Source organism: Gobio gobio (genome assembly GCF_949357685.1).
Source record: "Gobio gobio genome assembly, chromosome: 13".
NCBI classification, from domain to species: Eukaryota; Metazoa; Chordata; class Actinopteri; order Cypriniformes; family Gobionidae; genus Gobio; species Gobio gobio.
In genome coordinates, this window is record NC_137106.1 from 7605370 (window position 1) to 7623964 (window position 18595).

Consider the following 18595-nt stretch of genomic DNA (forward strand, 5'->3'; position numbering starts at 1 on the left):
AAGACCATGGCGAACGCTGTGAGTGTGTGTTAAAAATCAGGAATGGTGAGAGAACGTTTTTGGTGTGCTTGGTACGTTTTCATCTTCAAACCAAACTTGGGTCTCCAGCTGACAAAGATTAAATCCCGTCTGGCTAGTGCGCGTCCCATAATGTTTACTTATTAGGTCAGTAGACGGAGAGTAGATGGTCTTTAGTGGCTGTTTAAATGCATTTGACCAAATGAGTGTTTAAAATACGAAAGCAATTCGGTCAAATGTGTTTTCGACTACCTCTGGAAGTGCTCGAAATTGGATAAGCTCAAAATGTTTTAGACCTGTATTAGCACAGTCCACTTGTGATCCGATCGACCAAAACACATCTTAATACCAGGTGTAAACAGAGCCTTATAGACAGCTTAAACACAACTATTTTTGTTGTTTTCCTGCGTTTATCTTCCAAATAATCACCATTAGGATACTGGGAAAAACCTGGAGGAGAGTTGTTTTCGTGTTGAAACACGAAACACGATTGCGGCTGGGACTCCTCTAAACCTGTTTAGAAATATGTATGCACTCAGATTAACAGATGGTTTGAAGTCATTTTAAAATAGCCTGTACTTAAACAAACAACTGAAACTGTCAGCAGCAATTCCTTCAAAGGTTAACTTACCCGCTTGGAATGACAATACCGTTGCAATTGATGAATCTGTACATCGTTCAGATTGCCAAGGTTTTTATTTTCTGTGGCCTGCTGCCATCAAGATGGTTTAAATAAGGCAGGATTAGTGGATTTGGGGAATTAGCAGCGAAGTTGGCAGGCGAGACCCCGGCACTAAAAGTGGAGAGCCAAAAGAAAACAAGGAAAACAGGCTCGTTCTACACCTCATTTACAGCTGTTTATTCATCTGCATCCCTATTACAACTCTGAAATAAAAAGTATACTTTGATATACAAGTTGCTGACATGTGCATGAAATACACCAGAGGAAGCACTCTGTTTTCGCCCCAATCCATAATGCACTACACTTTACTGTTAATGCAGCACTAGAGCTGATCGAGTGGGTGCTGAAAAAAGAAACTGTTTCGGCCTGAAGAGGCCATCAACCTTTCCTTCAGCTCTCTCAAAACCCCCTTAAATAGGGGTCCACGGACAGTCTGAGAGGGCCAGTTTAGCAGCAGTTCGGTAGAGGTTACAGTGGGTGGAAGGGAAAACGGACAGAAAGAATCTTGTTATTAATTCTTTTATTAACAGACTTGATTCCATTAAATGGCCCACATACATTCATCCCGTAGTTCCCAATTAGACATGACAGCTCCTACATTACCAACCATAAATATAGCAGAGGGCAGATCCCCAGGCCAACAAAGACCCCTGACAATGACCCTTGCGCTTAATGATGAAAACAAGCGCGCTCTCGCTCACACAGTCTCCCCCTCTCTCAGCTGTAGGTTCTCTCCCACACATCCCGTTCTCGACTACACTCCCTTAACAAACACACTCGCGCACATACTGCTCACTCTGGTTTGCGTTTGAAACCCTGTTAAAAGCTTAAAAGCGATCAGGGTTGACAGTGACGACACGTCAAGACACTTTTCCATCAGAGTGAGGCTTGAGCACAAGAAAACAACACATGTATGCAGATACTCACACATACACAGATGCAAATAAGGCCAAATCCTTCAAAATGCAGTGCACAGATGAACAGTCAACTACATTCTCCTTGGAAAATTACAAGAATAAACAAAACAAGATGTTGACTACAATGCACCAATTTAGAAATAAGAGTGCTCATAAATTCAGCTTTTTTTGACTTCTTACTTCATACAGACTAGTATAAATATGAATATCTATAGCTGTGCAATGCAAAGCATTACTACTATTCCTTGTATTTATAGCTGATTAAAAGTATTATATATAAATATATTTTATAGTGCCTGTTCACACATTGAAAAGTAAATGGTAAAAAAGACTACAAGTAACATACACTGATGAGACAAAACATTATGAGGTGATGTGAATATCATTGATCTAAAGCTAGGAACACACCAAACCGACGCAGACCAACTAGCGGCAACGAAAGCAGACTGCTGAGTTGGCTCACGTTGCCTCACGTCGGCAACGTCTGGGTGTGATCCAAGCAGACACTTGGTGTGATTCAATTCAACATGAATCGCATGTTCACGAATCAACACGAATCAACATGAATGATTCGATTCAACATTTCAAATCGGCTGAAAAATAGGCGACGAGGACCAACGTCAGCCGACGGTGTGGAACACACAGAGAAAACTTAGTTGGCCGACACGCGAAAACTGCCCGACGGCCGCTTGGTGTGTTCCGGGCTTAACAAGGCCACATTTTAAGCTCTGGGTAGATTAGAGGATAATTAAACAATCCGTTATCGTAATCAATGTGCTGATGCAGGAGAAATGGGACAAAGATCTGAGTGACTTTGACAAGTGCTAAATTGTTATGGCAAGGCGTCTGGATCAGAGTATCCAGAGGTCGCTTCAGGCCAGCAGTGCTGAGAATTGACCAACAGTGTCAGAGGAAGGACTAGTGTTCCCTGATGGAAGTAGCCTCTTTTCGCAGGATAATGCACCCTGCCACACTGACTGCACACATTGTTCAGGAATGGTTTGAGGAACATGATGAAGAGTTCAAGGTTCCAGATCCCAATCTAAAGCATCTGTGGGATGTTCTGGACCAACAAGTTTAGTCCACGGCAGCTCCACCTCACAAGCTACAGGACTCGAAGGATCCGCAGTGAATGACATGGTGCCAGAAACTACAGGACACCTTAGGGGTCTCGTAGAGTCCATGCCTCGGCGGGTCGATGCTGTTTTGGCCAACAGCATATTACGTCATAATTAAAATCATAATGTTTTGGCTCATTGGTGTATATAGCATTTAGGCCTTCACTAACACACTAGGAGAGCTCACTCCAATCAAATCCAACATGTCCACATTCATCTAAGCATGGCCATATTGAACTGTAGATTTGGAGCTGCTTTTTAACACTAAAATGAGTTAATATTAGTAAGTATTTTTCATAGTTAGTTGGTGTCAACTAATGTAGTTAACTAATCTTAACAAATTGAAATGTACAGGTAAATGTTACACTGGTACAGCTCAGCAAGTAATTCATCTGATTTGCCTAAAAAAGGTACAAAACGAAACAATTTGTGGATGAATAATAATTAAAAAAAAAAAGGTTTCTCCTGGTTCCACAGATGAGGCTTAAGCTAGTCCCAGACTAAATGCATGTTTGAGCTGTTTTAACTGAAAGCAACTTGCACTATCACTAAAATATGTCAGTGCCATTGTTTTGTCTCAAGATTCAGGAATGTTTTTTCTAAGGCACGTTTATAAAAGCTACTTAAATGTCCTAATTGAACTAATCCAAGCCCTGTCTGTGAAACCAGACCATAAAAAATAAAAAATAAGAATAAAAAATAAGAAAACGGAGGAAAGTAGCAATGCAACTTGATTTATTGGTGTCATATATTAATAAAGAACATGAGATAACACAAAAAGCATATAAATCATAAAAATAATACACACAGTACATTTAAATGTACCAGATGACATTGCTCGTAAGGGCAGAAACATTAAAGAGGGCCAGTTGGCAGACTTTCTTAAACAGACTCAACATGTCCACATGTCCACAGGCCCTCCATTCAACTCCAACTGTAAATCCCACTGTAAATCTACAGTTTACCGTTGGCAAAAGCCCCCTCCTGGAACTGAGGGATAAAACTCTTGAAGTAAGCCCTGTGGGAGAGACAGAAAACAAGAGTGAGAGAAACAGAAAAGAAAGAGAAAGAGACAGGACAACAGCAGTGTCATGTAGAAACTGAAATGTGAAATCCCCCTGACCTTATGACTGTTGACTATTTACTACAAAAACAAAGCTTTCTTTATTGAAATACAAGCCAGAATACGGCTCAGTTCAGAAGCTGTGTAAAGTTGAGTCCATTCATCCAGCTCAGTTCAGTTCTATCCAATAGTGTCAGTGCAGTTAGAGCAATAATATTGCAGGATGTTAAGTTAAGTTATAATTTTAAGTGAGGGAATACACACCACAACCAATCAGGTCAATTTACAGAAAATATTAAAAAGGGGTGAATTCAGGTGGATTGGGACGCTTTTTGCCATTGAGATGACTGGGAAATGTGTCCCAATCCACCTGAAATCTCCCTAAATATCCAGTATGTGCTGGAAATCACTACTTGATTAAAGCCAAGCCAGAAAGCCTGAGGAAAAGTTTTTCAAACAGAGATAAGACACGGACCTAACACGAACAGAAAGGTATTATCTCTGACACTTATCACACTCGGGACAAAGAGTGCTCTCCAGCTATGAGGTGTGGCTGGGAGAAAAGTCCAAAGGTGAATACTACACATTCCAGTAGCCACACTTCAACTGCATTCAGGTCACCATAGCACATGAAGTGAAACCAACTGAGAGAGTTACCATTTCACAGGGAGAAAACTATCTGTTGCTCTGCTGAGAGGATTCATTATTCATTTGTTCTTACTTGGCTCGTTTGGCCATCTCGTTGCCGTCCCAGCGTGGACTGTAGGGGTACGATTTCTGCACCTGAGAGTAGAGCTGCCCACTGCTGGTGAAGTGATAGATAGACTGAAACGTGAGGGTGGGTTGATCTCGAGGGAAGTACAAAGGCAGGTCCACTACAGGAAGATAGCATGGAGAACAGCTCAAATACAGATCATCCAGAACAGAAACTGATAGGAGTTCATCTTATTATTATTATCACAGAAAGGCAACCCAGGCTCAATGGAAATGCGCGACTCTAGCGACATTTCTGCAAAAACGCAAAACCGTACCTATATATAAACTCACTGAAGTTTCCAGCTGAAATGATCACTAGTCGCAGTAAAACCCTAACAACTTTTGTATCTTTTCACCTAAATTATGATAATGGGGGCAGATTATATATTAATAAAGAGCTATCAACTCTATTGTAGGGGCCGCTATTACGCATCTTGTGAAAGAGTACTGAATCTCCTGATCAAAACACATGCGAAGAAGAAGCAAAAACCAGCAATATCATATGTAATCTAGAGCCCTGCATTTCTGCCTGAGCCCGACGGGCCCCGACTTTTTTACACCCCTATGGCCGGGCTTCGGGCCAATTTTCCCGTCATACCTAAAAAAAGCTCCAGTCGGACTCCGGCTGATCATTTTGATGAGCTGTCGGACACGGGCCGGGCTAGGGCCTAGTTTTGAGGCCTGTGCAGGGCTCTAATGTAATCATATGCATATGCAAAATAACGCGGTCATCAACATTAAACGGCATATAAATCAAAACTGCCTAATGTTAATGAATGAAATGTTGACCTAGGGCGAGCTATAGGACTGTGAAGCTTTGGGGGTGTTGATGGACTCCAACTACTCCATCTATGTTTTGATCGTCGTTCTAAATTTGATCTGGATGTAGTCTTTGATAAAAAATCTCATTTTTTTGCTCAAAATGTTGCTTTTTTAATCCCTGTTAAAACCAGCCTAGGCTGGTTGGCTGGTCTTAGTTGGTTTAAGGTGGTCTACCAAGTTGGCCAGGCTGGTGTTAAGCAAAAGAAAGTGTCCAAAACCTAAAACCAGATTTTAGCAGGTTTTTTCAGTTTTTTAATGAAACGCTGGCAATAGCCCGGTTCCTTGCATAATACTGTTGCAACCTCAAAACACATATTGCATTTGTAAACTAATGCATTTTGACGGCTTATCTGATGTAAACTTGCTTGGTAGCTCACTTGACACAGCATTGCACTTGTGATCCGCGTCAAGGTCAACGTAATTAAATGTTGCCACAGTCACATTTCGCTTTTTAGTGCCAGACTCTAGACATTTCACTTTGAAACTGCCATTTTACAAGTACACACAGGCATGTTTTTTCGTGGCAATGGGCTGTTTCATAATCTACAATGAAAAAAAATTGCTTATAGTGCCTTCAGGTTCTGCAGTAATGTAGTTTCCAATGAGTCTGGATTGCGTAAAGGGAACGTGTTTGTGTATCTCACCGTGGACCAGGAAGCAAAAGTCTTTCCACATCAGCAGAAGGGTGAGCTTGGTAAACCCAACAGCATCATACTCTACCACCCCCCTGTGCAGTCAAAATAGAGAAAGATTCACACTTAATTATATTGTTGGATAAAATATGAAATCTTGGCGTATTGCCATTATTAGCGGCATCCAATAGCCACATAGAGGCTAGAGAGTGCGATAATCCTTCGTGACTCAGTCATTTCTATCAAAAAGAAGACTAATGATCTTAGCTTGCGTTGGATTTTATTTTGATAAGACATGAGGACATGATACAACACTGCAGTCAACATTGCAGTCAACCTTCCTTCCCTTTCAAACAATCCGCCATAGGAAATAATAAAGAAAACGGAAGTGATCATCTGTGACAGTAACCAAGAAGAAATAACAACGAATTAATGCTCCTACTCCACTGCAGTGTTAAACTGCAATTTCAGTTTCAAACCTTCTGCGAGTGAATCAAATATAGAGTGGACTCAAAAGTATTTAAGCCACCATTAAAACTGTAATTATTTTGTCATCTCATGCAACGTCATTCATGTACAAATAGTCTTTAGGGCCATGGTATATCTTCTGGGACATTATCAGGGGATATTTAATATGGTAACTCTAAAGAGAACAGCACTGAAGAACCATGTATTCATGCTAATGCAAGAGATGGGAATATTTTGTTGCCCTACTAAATCCCAAAAAGCAAGTTTCCCATAATAGCCTCGATTAATACCACTTTAATAAATCAGCATGTAAGGTTGTGCCTCTTGCCAGACTGCCTTGTCTGACAATGTATTAAGGTGTGTTAATAAACCGGAGACATCTTGGTGCCTCGTGTATTACAGCCCATTATAAAGTTACTGTCTGTACTTGTTTATGAGATTAGAAGCAGAATTATCCTCGGTAATTAAGAAAAAAAAAGGAATTAGTGTTGGTAACTAATTTCTCATGATCACAGGGGCGTGGAGAGTAGCTATACTGGTTACCACTACAAGCCTGGACTCGCAAGACCAGTTTTATTTATTCATTGTCTTGATTTGGAGGGCCCTAAGATTATCATATCACATTTGGCTTTCTATAGAGCTAGAAGTTTACATAAAAAACCTCTGTCAGAGTGAAATAAGCAATATGCCTTCTAAGGCTCCATTTATGATGCATTGCTTGTGTTTTTCTCATTTGTAGGTCGTTAAATGTGTGCTAAATGAACTTGGTTTCCTCCAAATGTCACAGAGATACATCAAGCAGTCTTTAACGGTAAAAACAGACTTACATTCCAAAGTGACTAAGAAAGGCAGCAATGTATTCTCTCCTCTTGTGATATCCTTGAATGACATACTGCACCTGAGTTGAGAAAAACATAAATAAAAAAGAGAATTCAATGACAGTGCATTAAATGACATCAAGTGCATTGATGGAAAAATTAGATCCAAACGCATGCAGCTGAATGTGCACATGATGTATGGTTAATCAGATGATACACTATAGCTGTGTCTCATTTCATTTCATTTCGAAGGCGGACACGTCCTGTGAAGGATGCGGTATGCGGAGTGTCCTTAATCCGAATTAAACAAGACGTCCTTCGTAGGACACAGGCAGGAAGTATCACGTTGCTATGCCAACACGTTCACAGTGGCGTTGCGCTCTCACACCAGTTATTTGAATGAAAATGATTTATAACTAGGAAAATGACTATGAAATGTTTCTTGCCTTGACAGCAAAGTACTGTTCTAAACGTTTAAAAATCACTAAACACTTGTAATCTTGTTTACCACAACTACCTATTTGAGGTAATACAGCTTAAAAACAAAAACAAGCTTGAAACTACTTAAATTTAAACACCACATCTTCGCTTGCATGTATATCTGCTGGCGTCGCAAAGAATTGTGGGTTATCTGCAGCAGCGAAGGATACACCTCATGCACACTCCGAATTCCTGTGAAAGAAGGGCGCATTTGAAGGTCGCATTCGGAGTGTCCTACTTACTTTTCTGAAATGAGACAGCCTTGATGACGCATGCAGCCTTCGAATGCGAGCTCTGGAGGACGCAGCCTTTCGAAATGAATATATTGAAAAATATTGGGACACCCCTCCAAATCATTGAATTCAGGTGTTCCAATCACTTAAATGGCCACAGGTGTATAAAATCAAGCACCTAGGTGAAAGGAACTCTTAATGCTTCACCAAGACATTTTGGACAATTTCATGCTCCCAACTTTGCGGGAACAGTTTGGGGACGGCCCCTTCCTGTCCCAACATGACTGCGCTCCAGTGCACAAAGCGTCGGTCCATAAAGACATGGATGAGCGAGTTTGGTGTAGAGGAACTTCTGACCTGCACAGAGTCCTGACCTCAACCCGATGGGGTGAATTAGAGCGGAGACTGCGAGCCAGGCCTTCTCGTCCAACATCAGTGCCTGACCACACGAATGAGCTTCTAGAAGAATGGTCAAAAATCCCCATAAACACACTCCTAAACCTTGTGGAAAGCCTTCCCAGAAGAGTTGAAGCTGTTATAGCTGCAAAGGGTCCAACTCCATATTAAACCCTACGGATTGAGAATGGGATGTCAATAAAGTTCATGTCCATGTAAAGGCAGACGTCCCAAAACTTTCTGGCAATATAGTGCATATGGAGCGCATATCTAGGGCTCTACTTTATTAGTAACAATAAAAGACTGAGCTGTTGCCTTCATGCCCTGTTTATGCGATTCAGCATCCAGGGATGGCGTTTGCCTAATGAATGAATAAGGCATTTACATAGCACACCCAAAGCGCTTTACACTCATGTCAGGGGTCTCTCCTCAACCACCACCAGTGTGCAGCATCCACTTGGATGATACGACGGTAGCCACAGTACAATAGCACCAGTGCGATCACCACACACCAGCTATTGGTGGAGACGGGGATTATTAGGAGGCCATGATTGGTAAGGGCCAATGGAGGGAATTTGGCCAGGTTACACCCCTACTCTTTTACGAGAAGTGCCATGGGATTTTTAATGACCATAGAAAGTCAGGCCTAAGCAGTGTTTGTTTCCCTGATGGGCGGCTTGAGGCGGTCAGAGACCTCCACTGGACACAGATGAGAGACCCTCAGGTCCTGAACTACTGCATGATGGTGACCTACACACGCTGACCTCCTGGCAGACTGCAGTCCTTCAGGTTGTACCTTTTGTTTGCCCAATGCCAATGTTCCATTTGTCACCACAAAACATTGTAAAGGAAAATGGTTAAGAATCCTAGATCAATCTTCTGCTGATACATTTCCTATGGAGGAAAATATGTTAGATGTGCGACAGCCACAACAGATGATTTCTTCAGTAGGCCTATGCTGAAGTTCCTAGTAAAGTAATAGCCAATTGGCAACCCTCTTGGAATCTAGTGTACTAGTTTTTGGGGATTTTTGAAATTTTATTGACCGAATAGCACACGACATATGAAATTATTATGGAAAGAGAGGTGAAAATGGGCTTTCACCTCAAAATGAAAAGTCTGTCATCATTTACTCGCCCTCATGTTGTTCCAAACCTGTATGAGATTCTTTCGTCTGCTGAACACAAAAGAAGATTCACACATACAGTCTTTACTGGTAAATTACCGGTAAGAGATCATGTGTGAACTTGACCTTTTCAATACAGGTAAATCGGTTCTGGCAATTTACCAGTAGGGGAAGTTGTAACATTAGCAGTAAATTACTGGTATGATGATGTGTGAAGTGAACGCAGAATGAAGATTATAGTAAAGTCATTCTGATAATTTTATGGTAATTTACCACGATTGCTGTGTGAAAGGGGCTATTGACTTCCATAGTATTTTTTTTCCTTCTATGGAGGTCAATGGCTACCGTTCAACTGTCTGGTTACCAATATTTGTCAAAATATCGTTTGTGTTCAGCAGAAGAAAGAAACTCGTACTGATTTGGGACAACTTAAGGGGGAGCAAATAATGACAACATTATTTTTGTGTGAACTATCCTTTTTAAGACATAAGGTGTATGGTCTGAAGCGCATGGCACAGTGCACTTAGAATCCACAAATCCACTTTTGCTAGTTTGACGACGGAAAAAACGGTCTGCACGCCAGGCGCATGGTCTAAAAGGGTTGTATCTAGTCATGGGTGTGTTTTGGGCGTAATGTGCAATAAACCAATCAGAGTCTCATCTCCCATTCCCTATAGACTTACACACCCTTTAAATAACACAAAAAATACTGAGCTATTGATTTTAGACCATTTTGTTGGTCAATGGCGCAGTCGTTTTCAGTTCCTCAAAATAGCAACGCGCTAACAATGCGCCTGAACACACCTGGTTTTCAGACCAGCACGCCCATGGGTGAACAGATGGACACGAGCGCATTTGCTATTTAAACACGTGGCGCTGGACGTGAAAATGATAAGTCCGTCGAGCTGAAACTAGCAAAAAACACTTACGCCGGGTGTATGATATGGCCCATAATGTCTGTTCTAACTCAAACCTGTATTTCCTACACAAGTACCAAGACATTTATTTTCCTTTATTTATTTCTATTCCTTTTTTTTTATTCAAAGTTTTTAGTCTTTTGACAAAACAGCTCCATAATGTCACTCAATTTAACTCATTCAGTAAAACTTCTCATCAAAATAGTAGGCAAAAATGATGTGAATACGCTACACAATGTGAGCTGGCATCTTCTGTGTAAGAGAAACTTCTTTCCTATTGAAATAGTTATTTGTCTTTCAGCAGTGATCCATTAGATCAGATGATCAGATTAGATATAGCTGCTCTATGTGAAGTGAGTGACATGTTTTTCACAGGTGAGAGCAGCTCAGATGTTAGTGTGTACGATGTGTGATGTAAGAATCAATGCTGATCTCTGTTTCATGACTCAGAGGAGACCCACATCTGAGAGAAACATTAGGCTGATCAATGAAAAAGTCACGCACACTTGCTCTTTTTGTTTCTCTAAGCCTTGTTTGTTTAGAGGAGGTGTGTCAGGAACTTTGGATCAGTGAACTCTACACCCACACAGGGCGCGTGGGAGACGCTGACAGGTGAGATCATTGCTAAAACCTGCTGCTCGATTGCAAAAGTTCAAAGTCCAGCTTCCGGTGTCCGGGTGCTCATTCTGAAATAGAAAATACCATCCATAACTGTTTTACTGACAGAGATGTGATCTGTTTAAAGTGTCACGTTCATAAACATAGTGTAGGTCATGAAACCTGTGCTATATCTGATCTGAGAGCAGCAGCAGAGTTGAAGATTATCACTGAATAATGATTTAAATTTTGGTCTGTCATACAAAAACTATAGAGCGCTGCAGTGATAACATATTTTTGTAGGAAGTCAGTCTCACCCTGGTTCCCTCGGCAAAAACCCAATTGGATTTCTCCAGTGAGCAACAAATGTTTATGATTCTTTCTTCACAACTTTGATGAACTTTAAAGCCTAAATACATTTACCATTAGTACAAAGTAAACACAGGCTTTAAATGAACTGACTTGAACTCTTTTAGTTTTTATTTTGGTAACATTTTATTTTAGAGTTTAATTCTCACTATTAACTAGTTGCTTATTAGCATGCATATTTCTGGGATATTGGCTATTTATTAGTACTTATAAAGCACATATTAATGCATGACCATATTCTACATCCCTTCATCCTACCAACACCTACATACGTATACGCTACAAAACGACCTTACTAACTATTAATAAGCAGTAAATTATGAGTTTATAGAGGCAAAAGTTGTAGTTAATAGTGAATATGTGTTCCCCTTAATAAAGTGTTACAACATTTTCACAAACTTTTAGTTTGAGTGTGATTATAAACAATAAGGCTGTGATAGTAGATGAGTTTGTGCGATTTCTCTGATGAAGTTTATTGTCCCAGACAACCTCTGTATCCCGTTTAGCCGCTTGTTTATCACGACAAGTTTTGAAAAAGAAAAATCACAAGGGGGTATGACTTCAGACCTTATTTCAGGCCTTTATACAAAAACCCATAAAAAAAAAAACTTTCATTGAGTGCATTTACATGCAAATTCTTAAACCGATTATGCTTAAAAGCTGACAATGTGTGTGGTCATATAAACGTGTTTTCCTTTATCAGCGTAAGATCATAAACGGCTTAAGAATAAACCGATCGACAGAGCTAGACATTTGTAGCCTGACATCGTATGACATACTCAGATTCTAGTCAGAATATAATACTGCTCCATTGTGCTGTGATTATGGGGTGTTTCAACCGAACCAGGAAAGAAAATGCCTCTGCACTCAATTGGATAGACCTACAACTAATCAGAGCAACGAAGTAAGTGACGTGTTGAGCGACACATAGTCAACAGAACTCAACTGCACACGCTGGAAGAAGTAGAAGAAGAAGAAGACGAGTGTAAACGATCTTTGCTGGTGTTGTAAAAAGAATTTAAGGATACACGGAGTACTTATCAACACCATCGTCATTTCTGAGAGAAATAGTAAAGGTGAATGCATATACCAACAAGTTCTCCGTTTAGTGAACAAATTCAACCCAAGCGCTCTTTGGTGACGTGGATGATGACGTTACTGATGATCATCTGTCCATCATCGTATAAAGCCCGCCCTGACAATTTGATTGGTCTGAACAGCTCTGGTTCCAGCATAGTTGCTCCACAACGGATCAAGTCCAGACCGAAATCCCCAACCTCAAATTTTGTGGGCGGGGCCAAGTTCGGATGGCATCCAGGCGAGATTTTTGCCCATTACCCTGATTTCTCCCAGCATGTATACCTTATCCTGCGTTCTTATTGAAGTGCGCATGTGTGATACGTGACAGAAAACCTTACTTATGCGGCAGATTTAAGCGCATCCAGCCACAGTGAGTGTTTCACGCTATGGGGAGGAGAAATATATCGCAAATTGATTTATTGATTAAAAAACGTGATGTTCGGCCATTGTCAATGCCTTCATCAGACTTACTTTTTCCAATTTACAGGAATTTTTGGGTGAACCTCCTCTTTTGTTGGTAGAGCAAAAATAATTGCGACTTTTATTCTTGCAATTGTGAGTTTAAATTTTGCAATTCTGACTTTTTTCTAGAAAATCTGACTCGCAATTACAAGAAAAAGTCAGAATTCTGAGATAAAAAGTCACAATTATTATTATTTCTTTTCTGTGGTGGAAACAAGCTTCCATACCCTCATGACCTTCCAAGCTAAATAAATAATATTTCCACTGATGTATGGTTTTGTTAGGATAGGACAATATTTGGCTGAGATACAACTATCTGAGGGTGCAAAAAAATCTAAATATTGAGAAAATCGCCTTAAAAGTTGTCCAAATGAAGTCCTTAGCAATGCATATTACTAATAATGATACTTTTTACATATATTTATGGTAGGACATTTACAAAATATCTTCATGGAACATGATCTTTACTTAATATCTTAATGATTTTTGGCATAAAAGAAAAATCGATCATTTTAACTATTACAATGTATTGTTGGCTTTTGCCACAAATATACCCGTGAGACTTATGACTGGTTTGTGGTCCAGGCTCACATATTTGAGGGTGAGTAAATTATATAATTTTTTCGGAAAGTTTTTGAGTGAACTATTCCTAACACTATATTACAACACAAAATTTGAGTTGGTGTGCTAGACTTAAATCACTAAAGCAGATATTATGCATGTGAAAAACACATAAACCACTAATCTATATGAATCTGATTTGTTTAACATTAACTTAAACTGGGGTCACTAATGTTGTCACTATTGTCATTCTCGAGTAGACTAACACATGACCCAAGCTCAGGTGAGTGTCCTGAGGAGCTGGTGGCCACTGGAGGGGCATGAAGGGTTGATTATTCATTCTGTCTGTGTGGATATGAGGAGTGGGGCTGAACTGAAGGAGAGATGTCAGGGGAAAGCAATGTCAGTGACTCCTCAGGCCAGTGACAGTCACATTTTCTCCATCTTATTTCCACTTGTCATACAGCCTTGTCTAAACTGACCAGAGATGTACATAAACACATGCATGCAATTCATACAAACTTGGCAGCAAACAGCACACTTCACTGATTCTGCGGGGTCAGTAATTAAATGACAGGAACATTAAGGATTGTTCTTTACCTTGTTTGTGAGTAATTGGCACACTTGAGGCACGTAGTCAATGAGGCAGCCTCCACCGGGGAATGCTGGGATATGTAATGCCGAAGACCCTCCAAGTGCACTGAGAGAAGAAGAGATAAAAGAATATAAAACGTTTTAATTCACCCTTGTTGATAGGAAAAACCATGACACTTATCTCATTCAGCACAATCGGTTTTTGCTAACATGGAGTGTTTCTGAAGGTCAGCCTTCTGCAAAACCGTAAAGCTGCTGATCTTCCAGCATCACTCCCTAAACACTCCTCTGCGTTTATTCTGGATACTTCTTTAGTGTGCAGAACATGGAACAGCATTTGCAAACCATTTCAGAATTTTGACACACTACACATTCACTTTTTATAATAACATTACAGTCATCAAAACTAAAAAACAACAAATGGAAATATGGGAATTACTGTGGCCAAAAAATGTTAAATAAATGAAAATGCTCCTATACTTTAGCTACTTAAAAGTAGTCCTTTGAAGAAGATTACAGCTCTGCACACTGTGCATTTTCTGAAGAGGTGCCATCTGGCACGCTTTTCCAACAGTCTTGGAGTTTCCATGTATATGCTGGGAATTTGCTTGCTGCTTTTTTTCTTTCTTTACTAGTTAGATTAAGTCGGCCATTAAAATCAAAAGCTTTTTTGATTGCAGTTTTACTGTAGGTAATGTTTATTTGTATATAAAACTAATTGCAAGCATTTTACTTCAAAAGGCATGTGCATGAATGATATACAAGAAACAGAAATTCAATCAATTTAATCAGATTTTACATTTTAACTTTTAAAATTCGTTCAAGTCATTGTGATTGAAATAATTAGCATGGAACTGCACAAATCATTTTAACACAGCTGTGATTTCCCATTTAAAACTTGGAATAAATCACACTATCATTGCAAAAGGATTTACATTCAGTCATTTGGAAAATGTTTTTATGTAAAACAACTTAGGGTATGTTTACACAACAACAGTGGTTTTTCCTTTGCGTTTTTGAAAAATTCTGCATACAGATGACAATGGCGATCTCACAGATTCACGAAAAGGACTAAAACTGCTGTATTATGCTGCCAGGCCAGTAGCTGGCAATGCCACTTTGTTATCAAGTACTCAAACGCACCTATAGATTGAGGCTGCGTCCAAAATTGCATACTCTCTAGAGTTAGTACTTATTTTGAATAAGTAATTCCTTAACAACCGCTAAAAAAGTACATTCTGCACTGAACAAAATTATAAACGCAACACTTTTGTTTTTGCCCCCAACTCAAAGAGATAAGACTTTTCTAAGTACCCAAAAGGCCTATTTCTCTCAAATATGGTTCACAAATCTGTCTAATTCTGTGTTAGTGAGCACTTCTCCTTTGCCGAGATAATCCATCCACCTATTATTTTAGGGGTATTTTAGTGTATTTTACAGTTACTTTAATGTAATTTGCAGCCAGCGTCGTCTAGCAACTCTCCGTTGGCATGCGAGCTGGAAAAACCAAACTCTAGTCAGGCCAATCACATCGTGAATAGAGTCGGTGGGCGGGATTAACATAATGACGGCAGAGTTGCGGCGGTTCCGCGTGCTACTCGTAAACAAAGCAGCTGACGAACAACGGTCTGTCGAATCGTCTTTGGCCTCGACTCTGGAAGACTTGGAGTTAAGCTTTTCTTTGAGAAAAGAACAAAGAACGGCACTGAAGTCAGTCATTCTTTTAAGACAGGAAGATGTGTTCGGAGTTTTGCCGACAGGATACGGCGAAAGTTTAATCTATCAACTAGCTCCGCTTCATCTTCTTCTTCGCTCTGGTTGGTTGTAGCGCTATCCTATTGCGTGCAGAAGGAATTTGAAAGACAACCGTTTATCCCGCCCCTCGGATTGAGCCCTGCCAATGGTGAGTTCCCAGACCCAACATCTTGATGTGGGTCTGGCTTGTCAGGCTAGGGGTCTGGGGTCAGTTACATCACTTCACTGCCATTCATAAATCCCCTCCTGTGGCCTCATGGGAAGGTAAAGTGTCCATCATATGCACACTTTAAAATCTCGATGGCAGTAGCAGGTCATCCGGGTACTTTTTGCCTACTCTTTTATGAGTACTGTGAATTCAGACATACTTCTTTAGTCACATGCTATACGATATCGAAGGGAAACATGCCATTTCAGATGCAGCCGAAATCGCATAAGACGATAACGGATCTTTGCACTTTGAAACACGTTTTCGAAAGTTTGCATTTTCAGGCCGTCCAAAACGCTGTTGTCATGTAAATGACCCGTTTTTAGTTGAAAACAGTGACGTGTAAACACCCCCTTAAGGACCTGACACTCCAAGCCTTTTTGGCCGATTGACCATGTTGCATCGGCGTTGGCACTGTCCGTAAGAGACAGAACTCTGATTGGCTGTTCAGCTTAGCGAATGAGTCATTGCACAAGAAAAAAGCAAAAGAGATGATGCCACAGACAGAAGGCTGTTCTAATCTTACCTGAGCATTCAATGCACAATATTTTCATAACAACATGAGCTGCCTGGAATAAACAAAGTGATTAGAATGATTGATATTCAAAATGGTAAGCAAGCGCTACTTTGTTTACAGCTTGCATATCTATAATCCTAGTTTCGATTTCCCTTTTTGAAATATAGACTTTTGAAACCTGCTGTTATTTCCCTACACGCAGATGCAGAACGCATGTGCTAGTTGACAGTTGCCTGTAGTCTTTGGCTACGTTCATACTGCAGGCAAATGTGGGCCAAATCCAATTTTTTTGCTCATATGTTACTCAGATCTGTTTTTGTCATGACAGTGTGAACAGCACAAACCACATGGAATCTGATATTTTCCGTGCCACTTCCATATGCGGTACAAAATGCCATACAGGTCAGATGTTTTGCAATGCGACCGCAGTCTGAACAGTCATATTGGAACTTTTATGTCTCTCTAGCGTAACATTCATCACAATTCTGTGCTCATGGGAGTCAGATTTGGCATACCCGAAGTTATCAAGACAGTTTCGAAAGGTAGTCAGTGGAAGTCATGTCATAACTCATAAGTATTACAGTGACAGCTCTACAAGCAAAGCATAAGAGCTTGTATCATAAGTGTTTAAAAACTCAGTACTTAAAAAGAAAGGATGGCACCAGGGCTGTCCTTAGGGCAGGGCTCAGGACTCTGGCCTTCCAAGAACCGAGTTGTCCATCCCTGCTCTGACCCTAACGGTCAACATAATTAATTGGATTAATTAAATAAAATTTAAATAATACAAATTCGTTTTTTTATATTGCCTGCACATAAATTAGCTAGCTTTCGCAGAAGATCACTCTATAAATAAAAGTGTAATCACTTACTTTAATGTAGGAACATGATCTGTTCACACTTAAGTCTGACATTGGCCATACTTCAAACAACAATGTGAACAGATATACAAAAAACAAAATCATATGTGAGCAGAAAATCGGAACTGAGCACTAAGGCTTGCAATGTGAACGTAGCCTAGTGTGTTCAAGCGCAGCTTTTTGCCCCAGATGCAGCCGACGCGAGGTGACACAGTCAGCTTTCGTTGTCGCATGTTCTTTTATGTAGACTTTTATTTATGTCACGGCCTTCAGAGTGCATTCTAGAAATAAAATTGTCCTCCCCAGAATTGGACTTCTTTGCTGGTTTGCAATGCATCTATATCTACACCGGACGCGACCGTTGACACGTTGTTAAGGTGTGTTCACACTTGTTCGGTTCTCTAGAAAATAATAGAAAGAAAATAATACATTTAGTTCTGGTTCACTTATGATGTGTGCACACCACAAGCAAATATAATTATTTAAGCGAGTAGAGTACATACAAAGGTAATGCAAAGATGCGAATAGACGTGAATTTGCAATGGGCGATGGGACTGACGCGAATCGGGCGACGTGTTTACCATGAATTTGCGATATTCGCCTCAATCGCGTCTTCTGCTTAAGTTAAAACATTTCAACTTGAGTGGGAAATTTGCATGGCGCTTTGTCAAAAATTCCCATAAACACACTCCTAAACTTTGTGGAAACCAGTGCACAGAGCGTCGGTCCGTAAAGACATGGATGAGGAAGTTTGGTGTGCACAGAGTCCTGACCTCAACCCAATAGAACATCTTTGGGATGAATTAGAGCGGAGACTGCTAGCCTGGCCTTCTCGTCCAACATCAGTGCCTGACCTCACAAATGCGCTTCTAGAAGAATGGTCAAAAATTCCCATAAACACACTCCTAAACCTTGTGGAAAGCCTTCCCAGAAGAATTGAAGCTGTTAGAGCAGCAAAGGGTGGGCCAACTCCATATTAAACCCTACGGATTAAGAATGGGATGTCATTAAAGTTCATGTGCATGTAAAGGCAGATGTCCCAAAACTTTTTGGCAATATAGTGTATTTCCAACATAATTGATGACGGAAAAAATATTGTTGATGTTTGATGTTGATGATGATGATGATGATGATGATGTGCGTGAAGAC

At 40.3% G+C, this 18595-nt stretch overlaps 1 protein-coding gene across 1 annotated transcript in view; it reads right to left on the reverse strand.

The window, feature by feature from the left end:
* Positions 1-1204: 1204 nt before the first annotated feature.
* babam2 (BRISC and BRCA1 A complex member 2) overlaps positions 1205-18595 on the reverse strand; it is a 166581-nt gene continuing 149190 nt past the window's right edge. Inside the window, exons 8-12 of the mRNA XM_079832471.1 lie at positions 14116-14215; positions 7304-7374; positions 6021-6103; positions 4520-4673; positions 1205-3753 (exon numbers count right to left, since the gene is read on the reverse strand). Coding sequence (XP_079688597.1) covers positions 3690-3753; positions 4520-4673; positions 6021-6103; positions 7304-7374; positions 14116-14215 — 472 coding nt within the window. The 3' untranslated portion in view covers positions 1205-3689. The remainder of the gene's footprint in view (positions 3754-4519; positions 4674-6020; positions 6104-7303; positions 7375-14115; positions 14216-18595) is intronic.